Source organism: Trematomus bernacchii, unplaced genomic scaffold (assembly GCF_902827165.1).
Source record: "Trematomus bernacchii unplaced genomic scaffold, fTreBer1.1, whole genome shotgun sequence".
NCBI classification, from domain to species: domain Eukaryota; kingdom Metazoa; phylum Chordata; class Actinopteri; order Perciformes; family Nototheniidae; genus Trematomus; species Trematomus bernacchii.
Window position 1 is genome coordinate 507,820 of NW_022987614.1, and position 21,737 is coordinate 529,556.

The window sequence follows — 21,737 nt, forward strand, 5'->3', positions numbered from 1 at the left end:
GAGGAGGTCTGATGATGGAGTCAGGTTTTATCTGGAGGCAGAGTCTGAAGCGTCTCCTCTCCATCTGCCGCCCTGCAGCTCAAACTAATGTGAATGTTTGGATGTGGCTTTGATCAATTACACCATCCGTTTGTTTCGCAGTAATAAATCAGTAGCATGTCATGATGTTAGGAAAACACCTGGAGAAACAATCCAATTAGTGATCATAAAAGTTGCAACTCATTTCAAGAATAAAACGCTGATACCAGCATTTAGGACAGCAACAATGTGCCTTTCCATCATGAACTTCAAGAATGTACACCACTGACTGTTTGGTCATTCTGGACAGTGTTACACTTTCAAAGAGTGCAAAAGAGTACAACATGCAAGAAGCTATTCTATGAGATGTGTTGCACAACCTTTTTCAAATGTTTTTCCATCCTCTTATCTGAATAGGAAACGGAAGTATTAGAGTTATTTCTGTATCCATTTTACAACAAACTGCACCACCCACAAGTAGTCCCCACTAAACCAGCATTGAGCTGTACATACTTCATATTTGAATTCCATTTTATTTAGTATTATATATCTGCAAGTGTTTGCCTCAAGGTGTTATCATTATGAAGCCCTAGAAACACAGGCCTGTATGTCATGTCATCACTAATCCTAACAATTTCCTATTATTAAGAAAGTGAAACACAGGAAATGAAGATACACTTTGTATCCTGTCAGCAGAGAGATCAAGTAGATTTATAGTGAATAATCGGAGTGGGATATTTTGTGAGCCAAGGCAATTTAATGCTTTTAAAAAAAAAGTTATACGACAACAAGTACTTGCAATCACAAGCTGCCAGTAAATAAGTTCAGACTTGTATTACTTTTGTCTGATATTTAATTGAACCCAGAAGCTAAAAATCAAAAAGTAGTAAGAACAAATTACACTGTCTGTGGTTACGGAGGGGAAACTAAGATCACGATCAGTCATAGTTTTATTCCAGCGTTTCCGCATCTGTCAACATTACATGACATTACATGACATGCTATTTTGTTAGACGCTTTTATCCAAAGCGACTTACATACTCAATACTGTGGACAATCCCCACAGGAGCAATTTGGGGTGAAGTGTCTCAGGGACACAACGACATGCTGACTGCAGTGGGGTTTGAACTTGGGCCCCCCTGATCCCAGCACCAACGCACTAGTCCACTGCGCCACACGCCTCCTCAACAAGTTAACAATCAAAACACACTACAGTCCATCCGTCTCCAAAAGCATCCCACCTGGAAACATCCTGCTCTCTGAGCGCTCTGATCAAGGTACTTCATGTAGGGTTTTTTCAGAGACACTCTTAAAGGGGACCTATCATGCAAAATGCACTTTTGTACGTCTTTTAAACATGAATATGTGTCCCCGGTGTTCCAGGGAACTCACCAAGTGTCAGAAAACACAACCCTCTCTATTTTCCTCCATACCCAAATCTCTAAAAAAGGGGCTGCAACGGATCTGATAAAAACTGATCCAGATTTGAACACTGTCCTGACGTCAGGACGGTGGCGCTACGGCTATTGGGCCAACTCCACCAATCAGGAGGAGACAGCCACGACCATTGCCGTTCGAAAGCGCTGGAGACGCTGTAGTACATATGCCAGGCCTGTAGATGGTGCTGTTCTCACTGAATCAGCCCTTGCTAAAACAGAGCTAGAAATTGTCAAATTGAGCAAAATGAGGCATGGCTAAAATGCATGATCTGTTTGGTATTTTGAAGAAAAAAAAGTATAAATATGCCTTATATAGGTATGGTCCTACACTATATTATTCAAATATAGCATGATAGGTCCACTTTAAGTTAACAAAGTGAATATAGAAACAATCAGCGCTCCTGCAGTATCAGAGGACTGTCCCTAATCCCCGCTGCCTGTGTGACTGAGCTGATGCAAAGAAAAGCAGAACACTTAGCGATTCTGTTTCACATCCTCTAAACTAATCCCCTGCATTGATGAGCCAATCAACTTCCTGCAGGCAGACGAGGTGTAATGGTCTCCGGTAAATGCCTGCAGTGTTCCTGGCTTTAAACAAGGAGGAGGATCATTTCAAACTCGCATTAGCATGATTAAGACATACCTACGAAGCAATTTCCTGTGCGGAATGGGATGCTTTGATTGATTTTAATATTCAACGGGCTTTGCGACGAGACCGGTGTCTGATTCAAGCTCATAAACAAGGCGGGAGTTTAATCTGCGCTCAAAGCTGTGGGCTTAAGTCGGTACTCAAAAACAACACTGAGTCGCCAAACAGCCTCTTGGGAGTCGCTGGTAATCCTGCTGCAAATGTCTGCTTCAACAACAGCAAACAAAAGGTGGATTGGGAGACGATAACATCTTTGACTGAGAACATAACAGATCTCCTGGCAGATTAAAGTACTTGAGATGTATGATCAAGCAACAACTGTGTGAGGAGAGAAAACCAGAGATGAGTCTCAAGCTAGGATGTATGAAGAGAACTGGATACAGTTGCTGAGTGGCGCATAAAGTGTAAAGTGGACCAGCTGTAGATTCAAAAAGTTCTCAGACCATCCAGGGTCTTGGGCCCATAGACTATGCACACTTGAGTTTTCCTTAAACCCCATCTCTGATATTCTGGTCATGGTTCAGTAAAATGTATGAAGCCAAAAATTAACTCTGGATTCAGTTTTTTAAACCCTATTTATTTACAGAAGGGATAGTAACTCATTATTTGCACTGAGTTGTTTACACATATTTACAGACTCCATACCAATTTTAGTCATTAGTTGCTTTCCCAGAAATAGTTCCGATAGTTCCTGGGATGTTGCGTTCACACCAAAGATATCTTTTTTTTCGGGAACCTTTTCACCCCTTTGTAGTGCCTGCTAGAGAGCAGGGACTTTCCTGGGGAGAAAAAGGTTCCAATTTCTGATTGGCTGGGCGAATTGCAAACCACGCCCCGTAAAACTCTTTCGTGAAGCCGCCATTTTATTTCCTCGCATTAGCATTATTAGCATTAGCCCTAACTTATGACAAAATAAAACGTGGGATCGGTGGAGTGATGAGGAGGTGTCGGCGCTTCTGGCGATTTACTGCCACCCAAAGTCCCGAACTCCGGGGGGCTCCGGGACTTCGGGTGGCAGTATACGCCGTGAAGTTGTTTGCGGCCTGCCAGTAAACCCAAAGCAGAAGAAGAAGAAGTGACGTCAGCGGCTTCATTTGCGTAATCCTCCCTCAGGGACTTATTCCTGTGTGAACGCAATTTACTAGATAGTTCCGGGGAAATAAAAGTCCCGGGGACTATTCCTGGGAAAAGTACTTGGCGTGAAAGCGCCTAATGGAAAAATAATTGTTGGGCCTAAATGATGTCAAGGACTAGAACAGAAGTATAGTACCACTTTCTTCAGCGACCAACGCACTTAGTTGGGGCTCAATTTTAGATGACTTCCCTTATAGTAAAGTGTAGTGTACACTTACATAATGATGTGTGTAGCTGTGTCTAAATACGTACACGCCTGCTGTGCGCTCAGCAGTATTGACGATAAGCTAGCTACCAACCAAGGATCGTTCACGGTACTAAATCGTTACATACTACCCATCCAACCCTAATAATCAACAAAGGCTTATTTTTGAAGACCACTGCAGTAGTATGTTAATCAAATAGTGAAAACAAAATGTATAACTATTAAGTGCTGTGTTTACCAGAGCAACTGCTAACGTGGCTAGTCCTACAACTTCCGCTACGTAGCCAAGATGGCAGTTGTTGAGCTTGAGAAGTGTCCAGCGGTCCACAATAAATGTTTGAGCGTTACAGGTGTTCTCCTAGTGCACTACTGCACTCAAAACAGCCCATTAAAGTAGGCGACTTGAGACACAGTATATGATGGAGGAACAAGTGGAAGTAGCCGTCAGCTGGGATTGAATATGCATCAACCAGCTGCGCGTTTTCATGTTTTATGTTCTGGCTTCATGCTAGCCCCAAGAGAGGGCAGATTTGGGGGGAAAACTTCAACGGGCATATGGTGCAGCCCTGTCAGACTCTTTGCTTCGGCATTTGACAGCACACAGGCTCCAGCGGCTGCTTAGCAACAAGCTCTCTGGCCCTGAGACCTGGCACCTGCTCTCCTGTTGGCAGAGGGTTGCTCCACCTGTGCCAGCTGTCAGTCAGAGCCTCTGCGGAGGAGATGTCACCAAAGTTTTATTCCTCTCTGAGTTTCCACCTCCTGGACGCATCAGTATGCTAAACTCTGCGTGTTTTAAGCCTGTTACATCATCGTTCTCACACTCTGCTTATAACCAAGTCTGAGCCTTTTCTCCTCAAACGGTTCCTACTCGCCAGGATGGGAGTTGGGACATTGCTTGTTTATTCAGTTGGAATAGAAACACTAGCATCCCTCTAATGTGTAAAGCCTGATGAATGCAAAGCGTGAGAGAGAGAGAGAGAGATTTTCACAGACCCTCAGGAAAGAATCAGATGATACTTCCAAAACAAAATGATGTAATGTATCATGTAGGGAGTTTTTTTTCCACAATAACAAAGAAGAACTTTTTAGATACAGTAAAGGAAGTTTCAAATGATTCTGCGTTTGAAGAGAAACTAAAGATGGACTTGTCAATCATTTGCTGCCTGTTGCAGGAGATTGCCCTAAAGAGTGGTGCAGGAATAGGTCTTCAACATTGACATGAGTCAGCATTTGAGCACTTTTGGGCTCTCTCGCCTGGAAGTCAATGTTTTTTTGAAGGATATGTTACAACACAAGCTGATTTCAATGTATTGTTCTACAAGATATTTCAGTAAACATCCCACTGATGTCTGAAGTTTTGAAGTGTCTTAAAAACTGCGGTTGCTAACATGTGTCTACTTACGACTACTAAACATCATCACGCCGAACATTAGCTACCTTTAGCTTAGCGGTGGTGACGTGAAGTCATGTGACCGCGATGTAGTTCCGGCTGAACAGAACTTCTACGTAGCATAAACGTGTGTTTGCCACAGATTATATTTTTAGCAATATTCCAAAATCCAATAGAAAATCCCATTGGCCTTTTGTCCAGGGAAACCTTGCAATGCTTAATTCCAGATGGGCCTAAAAAAAATGTGTTTTGTGGCAAAAACATGAATGAAACCTTTGTGTGAACGAACAAGAAAAACATTTCAAATGTGTTTTAAGTCAGAATTGCAGCCTCTCTGGGCACTAAAGTAATCCTTTGCTCCACCTTTCTCCACCTCACCTTTCTTTAGCTGGATGTTGAGCCTCCTCCCGACCTTTTTGGTGAATCCTCCCGTTGGCGTGGCGTTCAGCCCCCTCTGAGGGAGGGGTGTGTGTCCTGTGGGAGGCTTGGCTGCGTTGCCCACCGGGTGAATCATAGGGGGGAAACCCTCAGTCTGATCTGCTGGAGGATGGGCTTGAGGATGGGGTTGAGGATGGGTTTGAGGATGGGTTTGAAGATGGGTTTGAGGATGGGTTTGAGGATGGGTTTGAGGATGGGTTTGAGGATGGGTTTGAGGATGGGTTTGAGGATGGGTTTGAGGATGTTGTTGAGGATGCTGATGGGAGTGTGGGTGCGTTTGAGATCCGTGTCGGGACATTCTGTGTGGGGCGTGATCGTTTCCGGACACGGTGCTTCCGGAGAGAGAGTCGGGGCTGAAACGTCCCGACACGTACGCAGGGTTCCTCTCGGCGTGGGACATCTGCTCGTAGTGCGTCTTCATCGATGTCGGGATAACGTGGAACATGATGACGGGAGAACGCATCGCCTGGCGAAACATGTTCTGAGCTCTGGGACAGGAAAAAGGGGGAGAATTGGAAAGAAGAGAGAGTTGATCATTAGATTAAATTGACTTTATTCATTCCGAGCACCTCTCATTTGGAATCGTCTACCATTGCAGATCCGCAAAGCTATTTCCGTTGACTCAAACTCAGCAAACTCAAAACCCATCTCTTTTTCATCACCTTTCCATCACCTAGTTTCCGTCTACATTACCATCACTTCAGTCACATGCTTTTATCACATGGCAATACTTATGTTGTTGTATAATGTTTTTATAATGTTTATGCTATGACGTTTGTATTTTGTTTTTGTATTTGCTTTCGTTTGCTTTGTGCAGCCCTTTGAGGCATTTCTTGTGATTTGGGGCTATAATACATTTTGATTTGATTTGATTTGATCACACGTCACAGCAGCTCGTTAAAGGGCATACCACATATAAGTATATTTTATACATCTTAACATCAAGAACTATCTTTTTTTTGTACTGCATATTTTATAATCTAAAATGTATAGAATAAGTTAGCACATTCTCTCTCAATAATAGACAAATATACTGGTAAAACAGAACTGTCCGGGCTCTGGGACAAAAAGGGGCGATGGGAAGAGAATTGGAAAGAAGAGAGAGAGTTGATAATTAGATTGGAATAAATTAGATTGAATTGATTTTATACATCTCAAAATAGTAACTATATATGTTTTAGTATTGCATATTCTATAATGTAAAATCTATAGAATATCTCTCTATACTGTAATAGACAAATCTACTGGTACAACAAAAGTGTCTCAAGTCGTTTTTTTACTTAAATGTAAATTGTATTAGACTTCCTTAAACCCTAAATACCTTTCTCATCAATTGTTAACTACGCACAAACTTTTCCAGCGCTTTATAAAACTCATCTCGGCCCACCTGACATGTTAATTAATACTTATTACCAGCGTGAGCGGCTCTAAAAAGAGACCAAACCCCCCCTCAGCTCCAATGCATAATCCCCTCAGTTGGCTGCAGATGAAGAAGACCTCTATCTGTCGGATAGTTTTCACCAAATCCTCTTTTAAACCCCCCCCCCCCCCCTGCCTTTCTCATGTACAGTAGGTGTGAATGGAGACTTATGTTGGCTGTCAGTAGCAGCCGAGCCTCGTTAGCGCCACCTGTTTCAATAAAGCACATTTCAGTGTGGCTCTAACAGCTGCACGGAAAATACCGGGGTCCCAGAATTTCTATTGCTCCCCGAATAACAACTACAATGTTCGCCGCCCACCCCCCCCTCCCCCTCCCTCACCCGAGAGACTTTAGTTGTGAAATTCCGGGCCCATTTTTTCCCAGACACTAATAACGATCCCTGAGGGTCCGTCGCGGCATCTTTACGAGTTCAGAATGAATCGTGTAGCCGAGAAGATGTTGCTGTTAAAAAGCAACTGTCGGTGCTCCTGTAGCAACACTGACTATAGATGCCTTATTCATTCACTTGTAACAACACTGTCATATATTTATGTATATATATACTGTCATATATTTATGTTTATGTATATATATATTTGTATATGTAATACCTTGTTAAATTCAACATGTATATTTTGTACTTTCTTGATTATTTCTAGTCTTTGAATTTGTATTGTACATTGCCTTGTCTTCTTATGCTGCTGTAACACAAACATTTACCAAATTGGGATCAATAAAGTATCTTATCTTATCTCTCTTATCTTATAACACTAGTGATATACAGTATATACTTTAATGTTAACATTTAGTAATGATATTATTGGCTGCTATCGCGCTACTTGTATATGTTGGCTTACTTTTATCCGGATGCTACACATGATTTAATCTTGGATGTGTGGTTATATCCTTTGTTTTGATTGACTTCTTATTTAATGTGTAAATATTATTTAGTTTGCACTTTCCCTGTTTTAATAGTCTCATTTAAAACGTTCATTATGGCTAAACAGTAGGGTTGAGACACTATAATGTAACTGGGATTTGATATGATGATAGTCACATTTCGTACATTCTTCATATTCACGTTCTACTGAAATGAGTGGATAATACAAATCTGAAAAGTCATTTTAAATCCGCTAAAAACTAAACAATCTGTTTTACAGGAACGTGAAAAATAATCAATATATTTAAATAAATATTGTTTTGTTGTCCTTTACTTTTTTGATATATAATTATGATGGAGGAAACCTTTAAATAACTGCATCTGAAGTCCCATGAGACACACACACATCATATTACACCTGTGTGTGTGTGTGTGTGTGTGTGTGTGTGTGTGTGTGTGTGTGTGTGTTCTCTAATGCTCAATGCGTTTCTCCACTTTAATTTCAGTCTTAATTATTTCTATGTAGTTTTCTAACATGCATATACACACACCACACAGATGGATGAAGCTGTCCATGTCACAGTGAGGTGTGTGTGTGTGTGTGTGTGTGTGTGTGTGTGTGTGTGTGTGTGTGTGTGTGTGTGTGTGTGTGTGTGTGTGTGTGTGTGTGTGTGTGTGTGTGTGTACTTATTTGCATAATGGTCGCCTCATGGGTATATCACAAATGCATTGTATACTACAGTTGAACACATTCACATATTTAGTATACATGTATGCTGACAGGTGGAAATCAAATCAAAAACAAGTATGCATCACTGGATTTTTTCGAAATAGTGTTCAGCAGGTCACATTATATACGCATGCATATAGAAAAGAGGGAAGGGGGGTTAGCAGGTGGGTTTGGTTAGGAAGGTAATGAAAGCAGAGGCTGCGAAGATTAGGAGCCGTGTTCCAATTCCAGACAGAGAGAGGTGTTACAACAGGAGTGGTGGAGAAGCTGTCACTGAAACACGAAGGGAAGAAAGGCAGAGAGGATTGCTATAGCCATTGAGGGTGCGACCTACAGGAATTAAACAGGGAAAGGTTAGCTTAGCTCGGCGCGGTGACAGAGGAGAAGGTCACAAAGGCACGAGGAGGGAGGAAGAAGGAGAGGGTTTAGCGCTGTAGGTATTAGACCAGGGAGGAAGGGAAGGTCGACCAAACAGGAAGTCCAGCGCTCAGCAGGGTCTTACTGTTCGAAGCGGATGTTCCGCAGGTCTCCGTTATTGATACGGACGATACAGTCGTTCTCCTGGAAGAGGCCCTGCTGTTCGGCCTTGCCTCCGTTCTCCAGACGCTTGACCAACAAGCCAAGAGTCCTGAAAGGTTCAAAAAGTTTGTGTCAACAGGAGGAAAGACGGTTGGGTTCAATATGGACAGAGCTGGTGGAGAGTAGGAGGGTCTGGAGTGGAATTACAACCACTGGACGTTTCTTTGAAGAACGTTTGAGGGTTTTTTGACATTGGATTCCTGACAGTAAATTGACTTTGAAATGCTTCTGTTGGTTTATAACGCGCTGAATAGGTTAGGGGCCAACATATATTTATGATGTTCTGCTATGAAGCATCCATAAGTCTGCTGTCTGTGCCCGGAGTCACAACTAAACCGAGAGAAGCAGCGTTCAGTTGGTGTGCTCTGTATATCTGAAACTAACTCAGACAATTCTTCTTATCTTACACTGCAATGTTACTTTATTCTTTGTATTTTATACCCATATCATTCTATGTAAGCTTATTTTTATTTGTGTGTATTGGCATCTTGATGATTGTTGACAATGTGACTTGATAATGGGTTTATTTGTGCGCTATTTCTTAATGTGTTTTGCCTTGTCACTGAAATGTGCTTTTATAAATAAGCTTCCCTTTGCTTGCCTTACAAAACATGCTGTGTACTGAGCATGTGTAAACTAATATCATATATTAACATTCCCAAAAGGGTAATACATGTCATACATACATATATGAAATTGCTGTATTTTCGACGTAATGTTTTTTGACATGCTTTGTTCTGTTGCATATGTAATAGGTGGTGTTCTTTGATACAAATATTCTTCTTCCTCTGGTCAGGTGGCTCTCCAAAATCAGCCTGTGCCATCTTAATGACATGCTTTTCCGGTTAAAGAACTCAAATAATAGAGGGATGGCTTGTTGCAGCCTCTGCTCAAACACGTACTTGAGCATACAGTGCGGTCCTGTCATTTACATCATCAGAGTACCGACGAGGCTTATGAGAGAAAGCAGTCGCATCACCTCAGGGTGCTGAAGAGGCTGTGTGGGGGCGGCTTCTATTCAAAAGGTAATCAACGCTCTGAAAACTCCACGGTAGCTGTGATGTTTTGCAGGTGTTAATTCTCTAACCCCGAGGACTCCTGCGTCACTCTGAGCGCAAAATAAACAAAGTGCTCTCAGTAAGCAGCACCATTAAGCTGTGATAACGAATGGCAGCGAATATGTTCTATCAGTCTGTAGCACTTCAACCGTGCTGAGCTGAAAATGTTGTCGCCTGTAATCCAGCGTGGAAAACTGGCTTATGCCTCCACAGCCAGAGACTAACTTCACCTGAAAGGCCGCTTGACGGATTATGGATCCGAGTGCGAGGGAGAAAATCAACCGCGGGAAGGGAAGACGGCAGAAACCTAATCGAGTCTTCCCCGGTATATAGTGTGAGTTTTCTGAGGAAGTACGAGCGAGTGTGTCCTAGGTAAATTGGGTTGATTTTAGGGGTTTAATGCTGGCCCTCGCCTGGGGCTTATAATTCAATATGAATGGGAATGCGATTACGCAGAGGGCAGAAAAGTTCAGGAGTTTAACAAAGTTCAGAGACAATTCCACTGATTGCATTTGAGTGAGAACACAATGCGATTTGCAGCGCAGAGGCTATTTCTCTGATGAAAGCCGGGCATCTTAATCTTGGGATAACGTCTACTCTGACATTTCCCCAATAAAAGAAAAGTGCATTATAAATGTGCTTTTAGGTTGATTAAGTCAGGCGGTGGGGGGAAAGTGGTATGATCTTGATTTTCAATAAGGCACGACAGTGAGTTTGGAGTCGCTGATTGTATTTGAGAGTCTGGAGGACAGAGTGATACTGAAATAAAGTTGAGATGTTTGTGAAGCTGCAGTTGTCTCTGTGCTGCTGATGGCAGAAAACTGCTACAAATGTAATAATATAACACCGTTTACATATTTAAAACCGTTTTTACACTCTTGTTCTATTCCTTCAATAATGAGAAGGACATATTTTGCTCATAATCAGCTAAATATCAGTATGTAGTGTCTCTACTTTAAAGAGTCCTCTCCTGCTGATGTTCAGGTGTATATCAGTATGTAGTGTCTCTACTTTAAAGAGTCCTCTCCTGCTGATGTTCAGGTGTATATCAGTATGTAGTGTCTCTACTTTAAAGAGTCCCCTCCTGCTGATGTTCAGGTGTATATCAGTATGTAGTGTCTCTACTTTAAAGAGTCCTCTCCTGCTGATGTTCAGGTGTATATCAGTATGTAGTGCCTCTACTTTAAAGAGTCCTCTCCTGCTGATGTTCAGGTGTATATCAGTATGTAGTGTCTCTACTTTAAAGAGTCCTCTCCTGCTGATGTTCAGGTGTATATCAGTATGTAGTGTCTCTACTTTAAAGAGTCCTCTCCTGCTGATGTTCAGGTGTATATCAGTATGTAGTGTCTCTACTTTAAGAGTCCTCTCCTGCTGATGTTCAGGTGTATATCAGTATGTAGTGTCTCTACTTTAAAGAGTCCTCTCCTGCTGATGTTCAGGTGTATATCAGTATGTAGTGTCTCTACTTTAAAGAGTCCTCTCCTGCTGATGTTCAGGTGTATATCAGTATGTAGTGTCTCTACTTTAAAGAGTCCTCTCCTGCTGATGTTCAGGTGTATATCAGTATGTAGTGTCTCTACTTTAAAGAGTCCTCTCCTGCTGATGTCCAGGTGTATATCAGTATGTAGTGTCTCTACTTTAAAGAGTCCTCTCCTGCTGATGTTCAGGTGTATATCAGTATGTAGTGTCTCTACTTTAAAGAGTCCTCTCCTGATGATGTTCAGGTGTATATCAGTATGTAGTGTCTCTACTTTAAAGAGTCCTCTCCTGCTGATGTTCAGGTGTATATCAGTATGTAGTGTCTCTACATGTCTCCATGCTTTAATGTTCAAAAAGCTCTTTATTTCTCTCATACTGCCTGTGCTGCAGCACCTCTTTTCACCCTCTGTCTGAAACCAGAGCCCAGTCTGCTCTGATTGGTTAGCTGGGTTGCTCTGTTGGGATTGGTCAACCGCTTAGAGATGTCCCGCCCCTTAGCCTACCACGTACCATGTGTTGGAGCGCTAGCGCGGGATTATTTGGATCATAAGCTCCAAAAACTGCACTCTGGGTGTATTTAAACCAGATGTTAAATTCCTTTAATTCCTTCACAGCTTTGATCCAGCTGTGTATGTGTAACTCTGAATGTTTTGGAGGTGTGTGTGTGTGTGTGTGTGTGTGTGTGTGTGTGTGTGTGTGTGTGTGTGTGTGTGTGTGTGTATGTGTATGTATGTGTGTGTATGTGTATGTGTGTGTGTGTGCGTGTGTGTGTGTGTGTGTGTGTGTGTGTGTGTGCACTGCTCAACGTATCCTTTGTATTGTGAAAAGCTCATGTGACAGCAGCCACGGAGAAATATGACAGTCACATGCGAGCCCTAAACAAGCATGATTGATCACTGTAAACCAGCAAATGGCTTCATGATGTCTGCAATGCAAGCCTGTGTGTGTGTGTGTGTGTGTGTGTGTGTGTGTGTGTGTGTGTGTGTGTGTGTATGTGTGTGTATGTGTGTGTATGTGTATGTGTATGTGCGTGCGTGCGTGATTGGGGTTTGTTTGAGTGATGAAGTGATTGCACATGGGCATTAAATAGGAATGTATGGTATGCATGCATGGTTTCGTGTGTGTGTGTGTGTATGTGTGTGTGTATGTGTATGTGTATGTGTGTGTGTGTGTATGTGTATGTGTATGTGTATGTGTATGTGTATGTGTATGTGTATGTGTGTGTGTGTGTGTGTGTGTGTGTGTGTGTATGTGTATGTGTATGTGTATGTGTATGTGTATGTGTGTGTGTGTGTGTGTGTGTGTGTGTGTGTGTGTGTGTGTGTGAGTGTGTGTGTGTGTGTGTGTGTGTTCCAGAGATGTTGTAGACCTCAAAAAGCCCAAATTGCTGCATTTAAAGCCTTTTTTACAAAACAAATAAATGTTGGTCTACCAAACTGAACAGTATTTACCTAAAGGGAGAAAGTGCTCAATTTTCTCTCTTTTTATTTGTATTTAAAAGCTGTCAGATGTACCACGTGGGCTTTCTGCTGCAAAACTGACAATTATTTGATTTCTTTAATGATGGAAAAAAGTAAAAATCCAACATAAGTCAAACTAATATTCCTCTAATTAAACACAGCATGTTTAAGGTCAGAGCTGTCAATGTATATACTCATTTATGTATACATAATATTATAATATTAAGGACAGTTTATAATAAAACCTGCTTTTATGGACTCACATATTTACACACACACTCTTACTTCTTTCAACATCATGTTGTTGTAATGCATATTATTTGTTGTATCTTAATCTTATGTTATTGTGAATATTAACATCCCTTAGGTCAGGGGTGTCAAACTCAAGGCCCGGGGGCCAAATCCGGTCCGCCACTTCATCGTATGTGGCCCCACAAGAGCTTGCAAAGAATATAATAAGTTTATTATAATGTTACGTGCCGCTTTACAGGAGAACGTTGCCCATAAACTACATGTCCCACAATGCATCTCATTGTGTGACATGCGCAATGAAGAGACTTGCAATTATTTTCCATAGACTTCTGCTTTCAGACGTAGTTAATTATGAAGTTATTACCGTATCCGATAATAATCCAATGCAGAGGAAATATTGTAAAATACATTATTTTATATTTATTATGTATATTTATCTATGTATATTTATCTTAAAGTTACCACCGGCCCTTTGAGTGCAACCATAATTCTAATGTGGCCCGCGATGAAATTGAGTTTGACACCCCTGCCTTAGGTGGACACTCCAATCAAGCCCAGTGGGTATTACATTAATGATGACCCCTGTAATGTCGGCCGTCTCTTCTTCTCTCCCGTGTGAAAGCACCAAGGCTTCTCTCTGATATGTTTATACATTGTTTACCTCCGGTCCTTTCCACTGAAAGGCACCACGTGGATCCCCAGGGGCCCGCCGTCGTTTGACACCTCCACCAGTTTGATTATGTCTCTGGGAGACGGTGACGGATGGATGGAGGGGGGGAGGAAGGGAGTGCAGAGGAGAGGGGTGACACCATGTGGGGAGAAACAAAAAACAGGAAATGAGATGACGATGTTGGTGATGGAAGAAAGAAAAAATGACAACAACGGAAGGGTGTCAATAAATCCAAATGGAAAGCAGGACAGAATCAGAGGAGACGGTAAAACAGAGCAATCCAAATCAATCAAACACGTGTGAGGGATAACAAGGAGCACTCAGAAATTAGACTGAAAACAAATGGCAAAGGGAACCGGCAGAGACTGAGGAGTGCTTTTTTTAAGGATGCAAATGAACTGAATTGCAAAATGCTGAATTTGAACTTATTGGTAGAGGGGGAAATCTTTGCTGACTTCTAACAATAGACACATTAACTCATGTCTACAATGTGTGACACTGCCCTTCTTTCAGCCAAGGCAAACCACATGGGGAGAGACGTTTTCACAAGGCCAAGCTAAAGTGCTAATATGTTGAGAATCTGTTCCAGACGTGGAATCAGAAATAGAGGGACAAGCTTGTTGTATCATTCTGTGGGCTCCTGTAATCAATAAAACATATCTTAAATGCTTGTATATCTATGTAAATAAGGAAATAAGTCTGACATGTTATACCTAATTCAGATGATTGTGAGGGTTGATGAAGCCGACTATAATGCTCGACAAGCCTTGATCCATTTAGTAAACAAGCATTTTTAAAAGTCGTGTGCTTGTCCGCTTCCAAACATACCTGACAAATCATGAATTCGGGATTTTTACAAATTGGCATGATACTATATTCATATCAGCAACATTTTTGATCTGTTTATGGCAATACAATCAGAGCAGAATGTGTTTGTGTTGGGTTCATCTTGCTGTAGTGCACTAGGTAGCCATGCACAGTGCTTTGGCGAAAGGTAAACAGATATGAAACAAACTTGCTTCAGTAATGCTAACTACTTTGTGCACGGTTGAACAAACAGCTTTAACAATGAAAGCTGACGGAGCCCGAGGCTGTTTATCATTTAATTGCATCCATATGCAGATGAAAAGTGGAGATGACATCCGTTGACCCTCCGTTAAAAGCATTCACGGCTATTTGCTTTTCTGATGCAGCGTTCTTCACCTGATCGTCTGTGAAACATGTACACACAGGAACATTTGACAAGATGCCAAATCTAATCTGCCCACCGCTTTGATACAATGACTATGATTAGCTCGGGGAAAATGGGCCCCTTGTTGACAACTAAGAGGCGGGAGAAGCCAGAGTCTCTGGGAAATCATAGGAATAATAACAATACCATACCTGCATATTAAACTGGAAGCATGCAACAGAGCAAAATAAAAAAAACACAACACAGTGGTTAATAACAGGAGCTGAGCGGGTGAGTGCGTGGGAGAGCTCTGGTGGCGAGACGACGAGCAGTTTGCGTCCACAAAAGAGAATTATGCAAATCAGGACGCAGGGGTTGAGATGAGATTTTCCACAAACAAACCTGGATTATTATACAGAACGGCTATAGGCACTTATTATGTAGAGACAGAGAGGAGATGGATGCTGTACCTGGTCAACTTTGAAGGGAAAATCTAGTTTTGGCCATTGTTCCTACTGTTGATTATCGTGACTGACATGATGCCCTTATGTGTTGTCTCTTAATGCCACCAACCTGCCAGGGATTGCAGAATAAACTAAGCCTCACGATGACAAACTCAAGTGCTCAAGGTGATTCATGTGCGTTGTACTTTCTTAAATAAATAAGAAAATTGACACAAGTAGAGAGAAAGAGGAGATTTAAAAACACAGCATTATGGGTTGTCAGGGTTATGCAGGTGTGGTGATGAAAAATGGGTTTGATAGCAAATCCTTCTCCATTCAAAAAAGTTCAAACGTATGCACAAATATCTTACGTACAAACACTTAAATATGTGTTAAAAAGTTGGAAAGATGGCTTAAAGCTGAATCCAGTAATAGTGTCTCTCTATTGGCCAATATGAAGCAGACGGGTGTAAGGAAACACGAGTGCAACTATATTAGGAATCTTAAAGATAAGTCACTAGAAAAGAGTTGTCCCCTTTAACAAATGTTGGAGAAAATAAATGCTTAAATGTGATCAGAAGGTTATTGAGTTTCAGGAGGAAGGTGAGGACAGAGAGGGAAAACGCTGACCTATAATGACCTCTGACTGAAGCACTTACTCGAGCGACCTCACGGGGGTGTGGTCCATGCAGGAGTCTGCTCGACCAATCGGCTCGGTCCGACCGTTTTCTTCTTCTCCGGCCTCGTCCTCCTGCAAGAGAGCAAACGGAGCAAAGGGAGAGTGAGATACAGTCTGTCAGAAAGCGTTATCTCTATGAGTGTAAGTTGAGTGTCAGTCAAAACAAGTTGAGCCTGAATCAGGACTTTTGCTGTTTGACCCTTCAACAATTTCCTTAACCTTCAAATACTCATTCAGTGGAGAAATGACGCTGACCTGACGAGCAGATTGGAGATCTTCCACAGGTGTAAAGATACATGCCCTTAAAAAATTATTATGCATTAAAAATGTCTTTGTTCTCGTCTGGTATCAACTTGGTCTGTTTGAACACACACACACACACACACACACACACACACACACACACACACACACACACACACACACACACACACACACACACACACACACACACACACACACACACACACACACACCCACACACACACACACACACACACACACACACACACACACACACACACACACACACACACACACACACACACACACACACACACACACACACACACACACACACACACACACACACACACACACACACACCACACACACACACACACACACACACACACACACACACACACACACACACACACACACACACACACACACACACACACACACACACCACACACCACACACACCACACACACACACACACACACACACACACACACACACACACACACACACACACACCACACGGCGCTGAGAGCAAAGGGGAGAAAATGAGACGCAAAGAAAAGGTCATTAAAATTTCAGGGCGACACCGGAGAGGAGAGACGAGCGAGCAGCGGCAGCCTCCCCGGCAACCAGCAGCCTCCCCCGGCAACCGGCAGCCTCATCAGTATGAAAATGAGCCTGCAGTTGCCGAGGCTGCTGTTACCGAGGCTGCTGCACGGTTGCCATGACACTTAGGGTGCCTGAAGGACGTACAGCTACAGCGTAAGCGTGAGAGTGAGAAACTGTGTGCAAGGACTTGTGACTGCCACCATTCAGGGGAGCAGTCTCCCCTTAAGGCTAGAAGTGCAGAACAGGAAGTCTTGGAGAGATGGAGATGCAAATTAGTGATGTGGCATGTTGAAATTGTTTCCTTAAACACTAGTCAGCAGCGTTTTAGTGACTTGCATTGGTATGAAAACATAAAAAACATGTATTTTTATCAACTTGTATGTGTCATAGTTGCAGAAAATAGCCATTTGCTTCCTAAATATATTAAAGGTGCCCTATTGTGCTTTTTTGGGGTTGCTGGATAGGCAGTATGAGAAAAATAAAGACCTGTTTGAACATTGTAAACATGTCAGAGTAGAGACACAAAATACACATAACCTAGAAATGAGCACAACAGGGCCCCTTTAAAATGAAGAAATGCTATCACTGCTGCTCCATCTCTCGCAATCAACCGTGAGGATACAAATTCAGAACAGCAACGATCCTTCAGGAGGGTTATTTGAGTCTTACTCGCAGTGAGAGAATATTATATATATTATATTATATTTTTAAGATTAAGAAGCCAGTTTGATCTGTGGACAGCAGCACTGTCTTTCAAGATGTTGTACAGCACCATGAAGGACTTTAGTTCAAATATATGAGCATTCATATAGATAATCTTGCCAAACAATGTATTGTACTGTATAGTGCAAGCCTTTGATTTACTAACTGTACAGATGTGTTTCTCTTAAATGCATGGAGGGGCAAAGCACCCATGATCAGTTACAAGAAGACACAGTCACACACAGAGGCCACATGAAGAGCAGAAGCAGCAGGCAGAGTTGACAATCACAACTCAAAGAGTCTCAGGAACACATCTAACACTTTTCAATATTTATCAGGAGACGAGGACGTGAGGGACATCAGAGAAAGAGAGCTTTCTGAAGAACTGAGCAAATGAGATCTGCATTCATCACACACGCTTTGTTTCAATACGCAGCATCTCTGAGGATCAGGCTGCACACAGAGACAGTGTGTGTGTGCGTGTGCGTGTGCGTGTGCGTGTGCGTGTGCGGCCTAGCATTACTATACTTGTGGGGACCTAAATCTGTTTACAGTCACGTGTGGGGACTCGCCTCCCTTAGGGTAAGGGTAAGGGTTAGGGTTAGGATAAGTCTCCAGGAAATGCATGCAAGTCAGTGTAATGTCCCCTGAAGTGATGTGTGTGTGTGTGTGTGTGTGTGTGTGTGTGTGTGTGTGTGTGTGTGTGTGTGTGTGTGTGTGTGTGTGTGTGTGTGTGTGTGTGTGTGTGTGTGTGTGTGTGTGTGTGTGTGTGTGTGTGTGTGTGTGTGTGTGTGTGTGTGTGTGAACAGACCAAGTTGATACCAGACGAGAACAAATACATTTTGAATGCATAAGAATTTTTAGAGGGCATGTATTGTTACACCTGTGGAAGACCTCCGATCTGCTCGTCAGGTCAGCGTCATTTCTCCACTGAATGAGTATTTGAAGGTTAAGGAAATTGTTGGAGAGGGGGGGGGGGGGGGGGGCAATGGAGATGAAATTAGAGAAACAAATGCCAAAAGACACAATTAAAAATAGAAGTGTGTGGGAAAGAAAGTATTTTTTTTGTATTCATTATTGGAAGCAGCCATGGGTCAATTTGTCCAATTAATCCTGGGACCACATAATTACAACCGGCCAATAAAAGACTGAAGGCCTCCCTCTAGTGCAGTGGTTTGTTTTGAATGATTTCCTACATCCTGTTGAACCATGAAGTGTGGGGCAACAACTTTCAAAACAAATCTTTTTTTAAAGGTCAGATGAAGTTTGAATCTCAGCTGATGGAGGTTTTTGTAATCAGCCTTTCATTATTTGAACAACGCGCGGTTATAAAGGTGTTTGGACAATAACAGCCGATTCTAAAATGAAAGTCAGAATTCCCAAAAAAGGGAAAATTCCCCAAAAAGTGTAAGAAATCTTTATAAAAAAAGGGAAAATTCCCCAAAGTCAGAATTAACCCTTGTGTTGTGTTCGAAAGCTGGTACCGTTCATGGTGTTTGCGGGTCAATTTTGACCCATGATTTATCTCAGTCTCACTCAAAAAAAATGACTATCATCCAATATTGTTTTAACTACATCATAACTAACTTATAATGCATTCATAACCGTACAATCCTGTAGTCATTTAATGTTATGGCCCAAAACACATTACACCACATTATAAGTCCTGGATGGATATCCTCGTGGATTCATCTTCTTATTATAGACACATGCATTTCCAAACATTTGGACTACCTATGTTGTAAATGTATTATCTTTTCAATTTACACACGGCATCTATTGCACGTCTGTCCGTCCTGGGAGAGGGATCCCTCCGCTGTTGCTCTCCCTGAGGTTTCTCCCATGTTCCCCTTTAAACTGTGGGTTTTCTCTGGAAGTGTTTCCTTGTACGATGTGAGGGTCTAAGGACAGAGGGGGTCGTATTGTCATACTGATATTCTGTACAAACTGTGAAGTCCACTGAGACAAATGTAACATTTGTGATATTGGGCTATATAAATAAACATTGATTGATTGACACCACATATTGCACACGTGCATGTGTGAGTTCAGGTTCAAGTGTTAGTGTACATATTCTTTGACAAAGGTCGAGCTCCCGTGGGGGGAGGTGGGCCAGAGGGAGGGGAGACCAGGTGCATGTTGCGAAACATTATTGTTACAGTGTATGAAGGGGCTGGGGTATCTAAAGTCAAAGATGAATCTTGATTGGGCCAAATTTGACCCCGAGTGACCCCAACAATTCTGCTGGGTCTCCCCAGACCCCAACACCAAATTATACACTTTTTTTTTTAGAGACCTTCAGACTTGGCTAAAATTGTCAAAATCAGTTGTGTAGTGTTTATAAACCTGTTGTGGAGGATACCATGAAGCCTTGTTCAGATAAAAAAAAACTAGAGCGAACACAACATAAGGGTTGTTAAAAAACTAAATCTGAAAATTAAAAAATCTGAAATTCGAAAAATGAGTCAGAATTCCCAAATAAATCGGAATTAAAAAATGGCAGATTTTCTTTAATAAAACTGAATTCCCCCAAAATATAAACAAAAAAACAAAAAAAAAAACCTCTGAACTAAAAAAGAACGGCAGAAATATATATATATATATATATATATATATATATACATTTTTAAAAAAAGATTCTAAAAAGAAAAGTCAGAAAATATACTTTTTAAAAGTCTTCAAAACAAATGTATGACTAAAGATCTGAAGTATCAGAATTCTGACTTTAATCTCATAACAAATTAAAATCCATTTTTGATCAGGTTTAAGAAAAGTATGACCACAGAATCCATTTCCATTGCACAAAAATACATAAAAAGAGGCGGATAAAACTGCACCTGGTAAAAGTGTACTCCTGTAAAAAAATATATTAAAAAAAACGGTATGGAGGCCCTGTTTGGTAACAGTACACCTACCCTGTATATATAAGTCAAATGGAGCACAGCATGATTTATTGATGTTGGAATGAAGCCTGTTTGTTGTTTAAATTATTAGTGATGTTTACATGACCCACGCCAGCTGTTTTCTTTTGCCTATGCTTCATCTTTTTGATATATGTTGCTTCTACAAAACAGTTTTCCCACAGAAGAGAAAAAGAAACAAGAAACAGTACACAAAAAACCGACATGGTAGTAGCTTAAGAAAATACCATTGGCTTTTTCCCAGCATTAGCAACCAGTTGAGCAGTTTGATTGACAGATGCACCAATCTGCTATTACTTTAAACTAGTTTCCCAGAAGAAGACAAACAGAAAAAATACAAAAAACCGACATGGTGTCAGCTTAAGAAAATCCCACTGGCATCTCCCGTGCATGTACCAACAACAACTTGAGCAGAGTGATTGACAGGTGGACCAATCAGCTGTTACTTCAACTTCCCCCAGACACAGACACTCAGAAAGCATCGCTACACTTTCCCAGCCACACCATCAAGACGTCGCCCTTTCCCGTCCGTGGGAGTGGGCCGAGAGCGGCATTAATAATTCATGAGTGAGTCGGGGGTTAATGGCTCGCAGGCAGACAGGTAGGAGGCCGATGTTTTCCAGCCGAGTCATTGTTTGTTTCCTGGATGTGGAGAAGGAGAGGCGGACGGGCAGTTTTTCAGGCCCGGGGGCTCATTAAAGATTAATAGGAGAATCCATTGGGGTCTGTCCTTTCTATCTCTCAGACTAAATGAAGTGGTCTGCGCCTTGTGTGTGTGTAGATGTGTGTGTATGTGTGTGTATGTGTGTGTAGAGGAGACAGAGTGAGTAGAGTAATGCTGCACTTTAATGAAGTGCTGCCCGCTCCCCTTTCCTGCCACTTTGACCACAATGTCACACAGACTGGTGTGTGAGTGTGAGTGTGTGAGTGCGTGTGTGTGTGTGTGCGTGTGTGTGCGTGCGTGTGCGTGTGTTTATGTGTGTGTACAGACACACTGTCCGGCAGGGAGAGGAGTCAGCTCTGTTTGCAGAAATGGAGTCTTCTCTATATGCTGGCAGAAATGCAAACATTAGGTTTTTGAATAAATATTGAATGATGCATTCAAAAAATAAAATTGTGTAGTTTGGGCCATTGCTTGAATCCTATAGTTTATTTATACTTGACA

At 41.9% G+C, this 21,737-nt stretch overlaps 1 protein-coding gene across 1 annotated transcript in view; it reads right to left on the reverse strand.

The window, feature by feature from the left end:
- The window catches only part of LOC117483768 (partitioning defective 3 homolog), a gene marked incomplete in the record, with an annotated part of 336,797 nt that overhangs the window by 161,566 nt on the left and 153,494 nt on the right, over positions 1-21,737 (reverse strand). Inside the window, 4 exon segments of the mRNA XM_034132116.1 lie at positions 5,214-5,761; positions 8,806-8,931; positions 13,793-13,876; positions 16,075-16,166. Coding sequence (XP_033988007.1) covers positions 5,214-5,761; positions 8,806-8,931; positions 13,793-13,876; positions 16,075-16,166 — 850 coding nt within the window.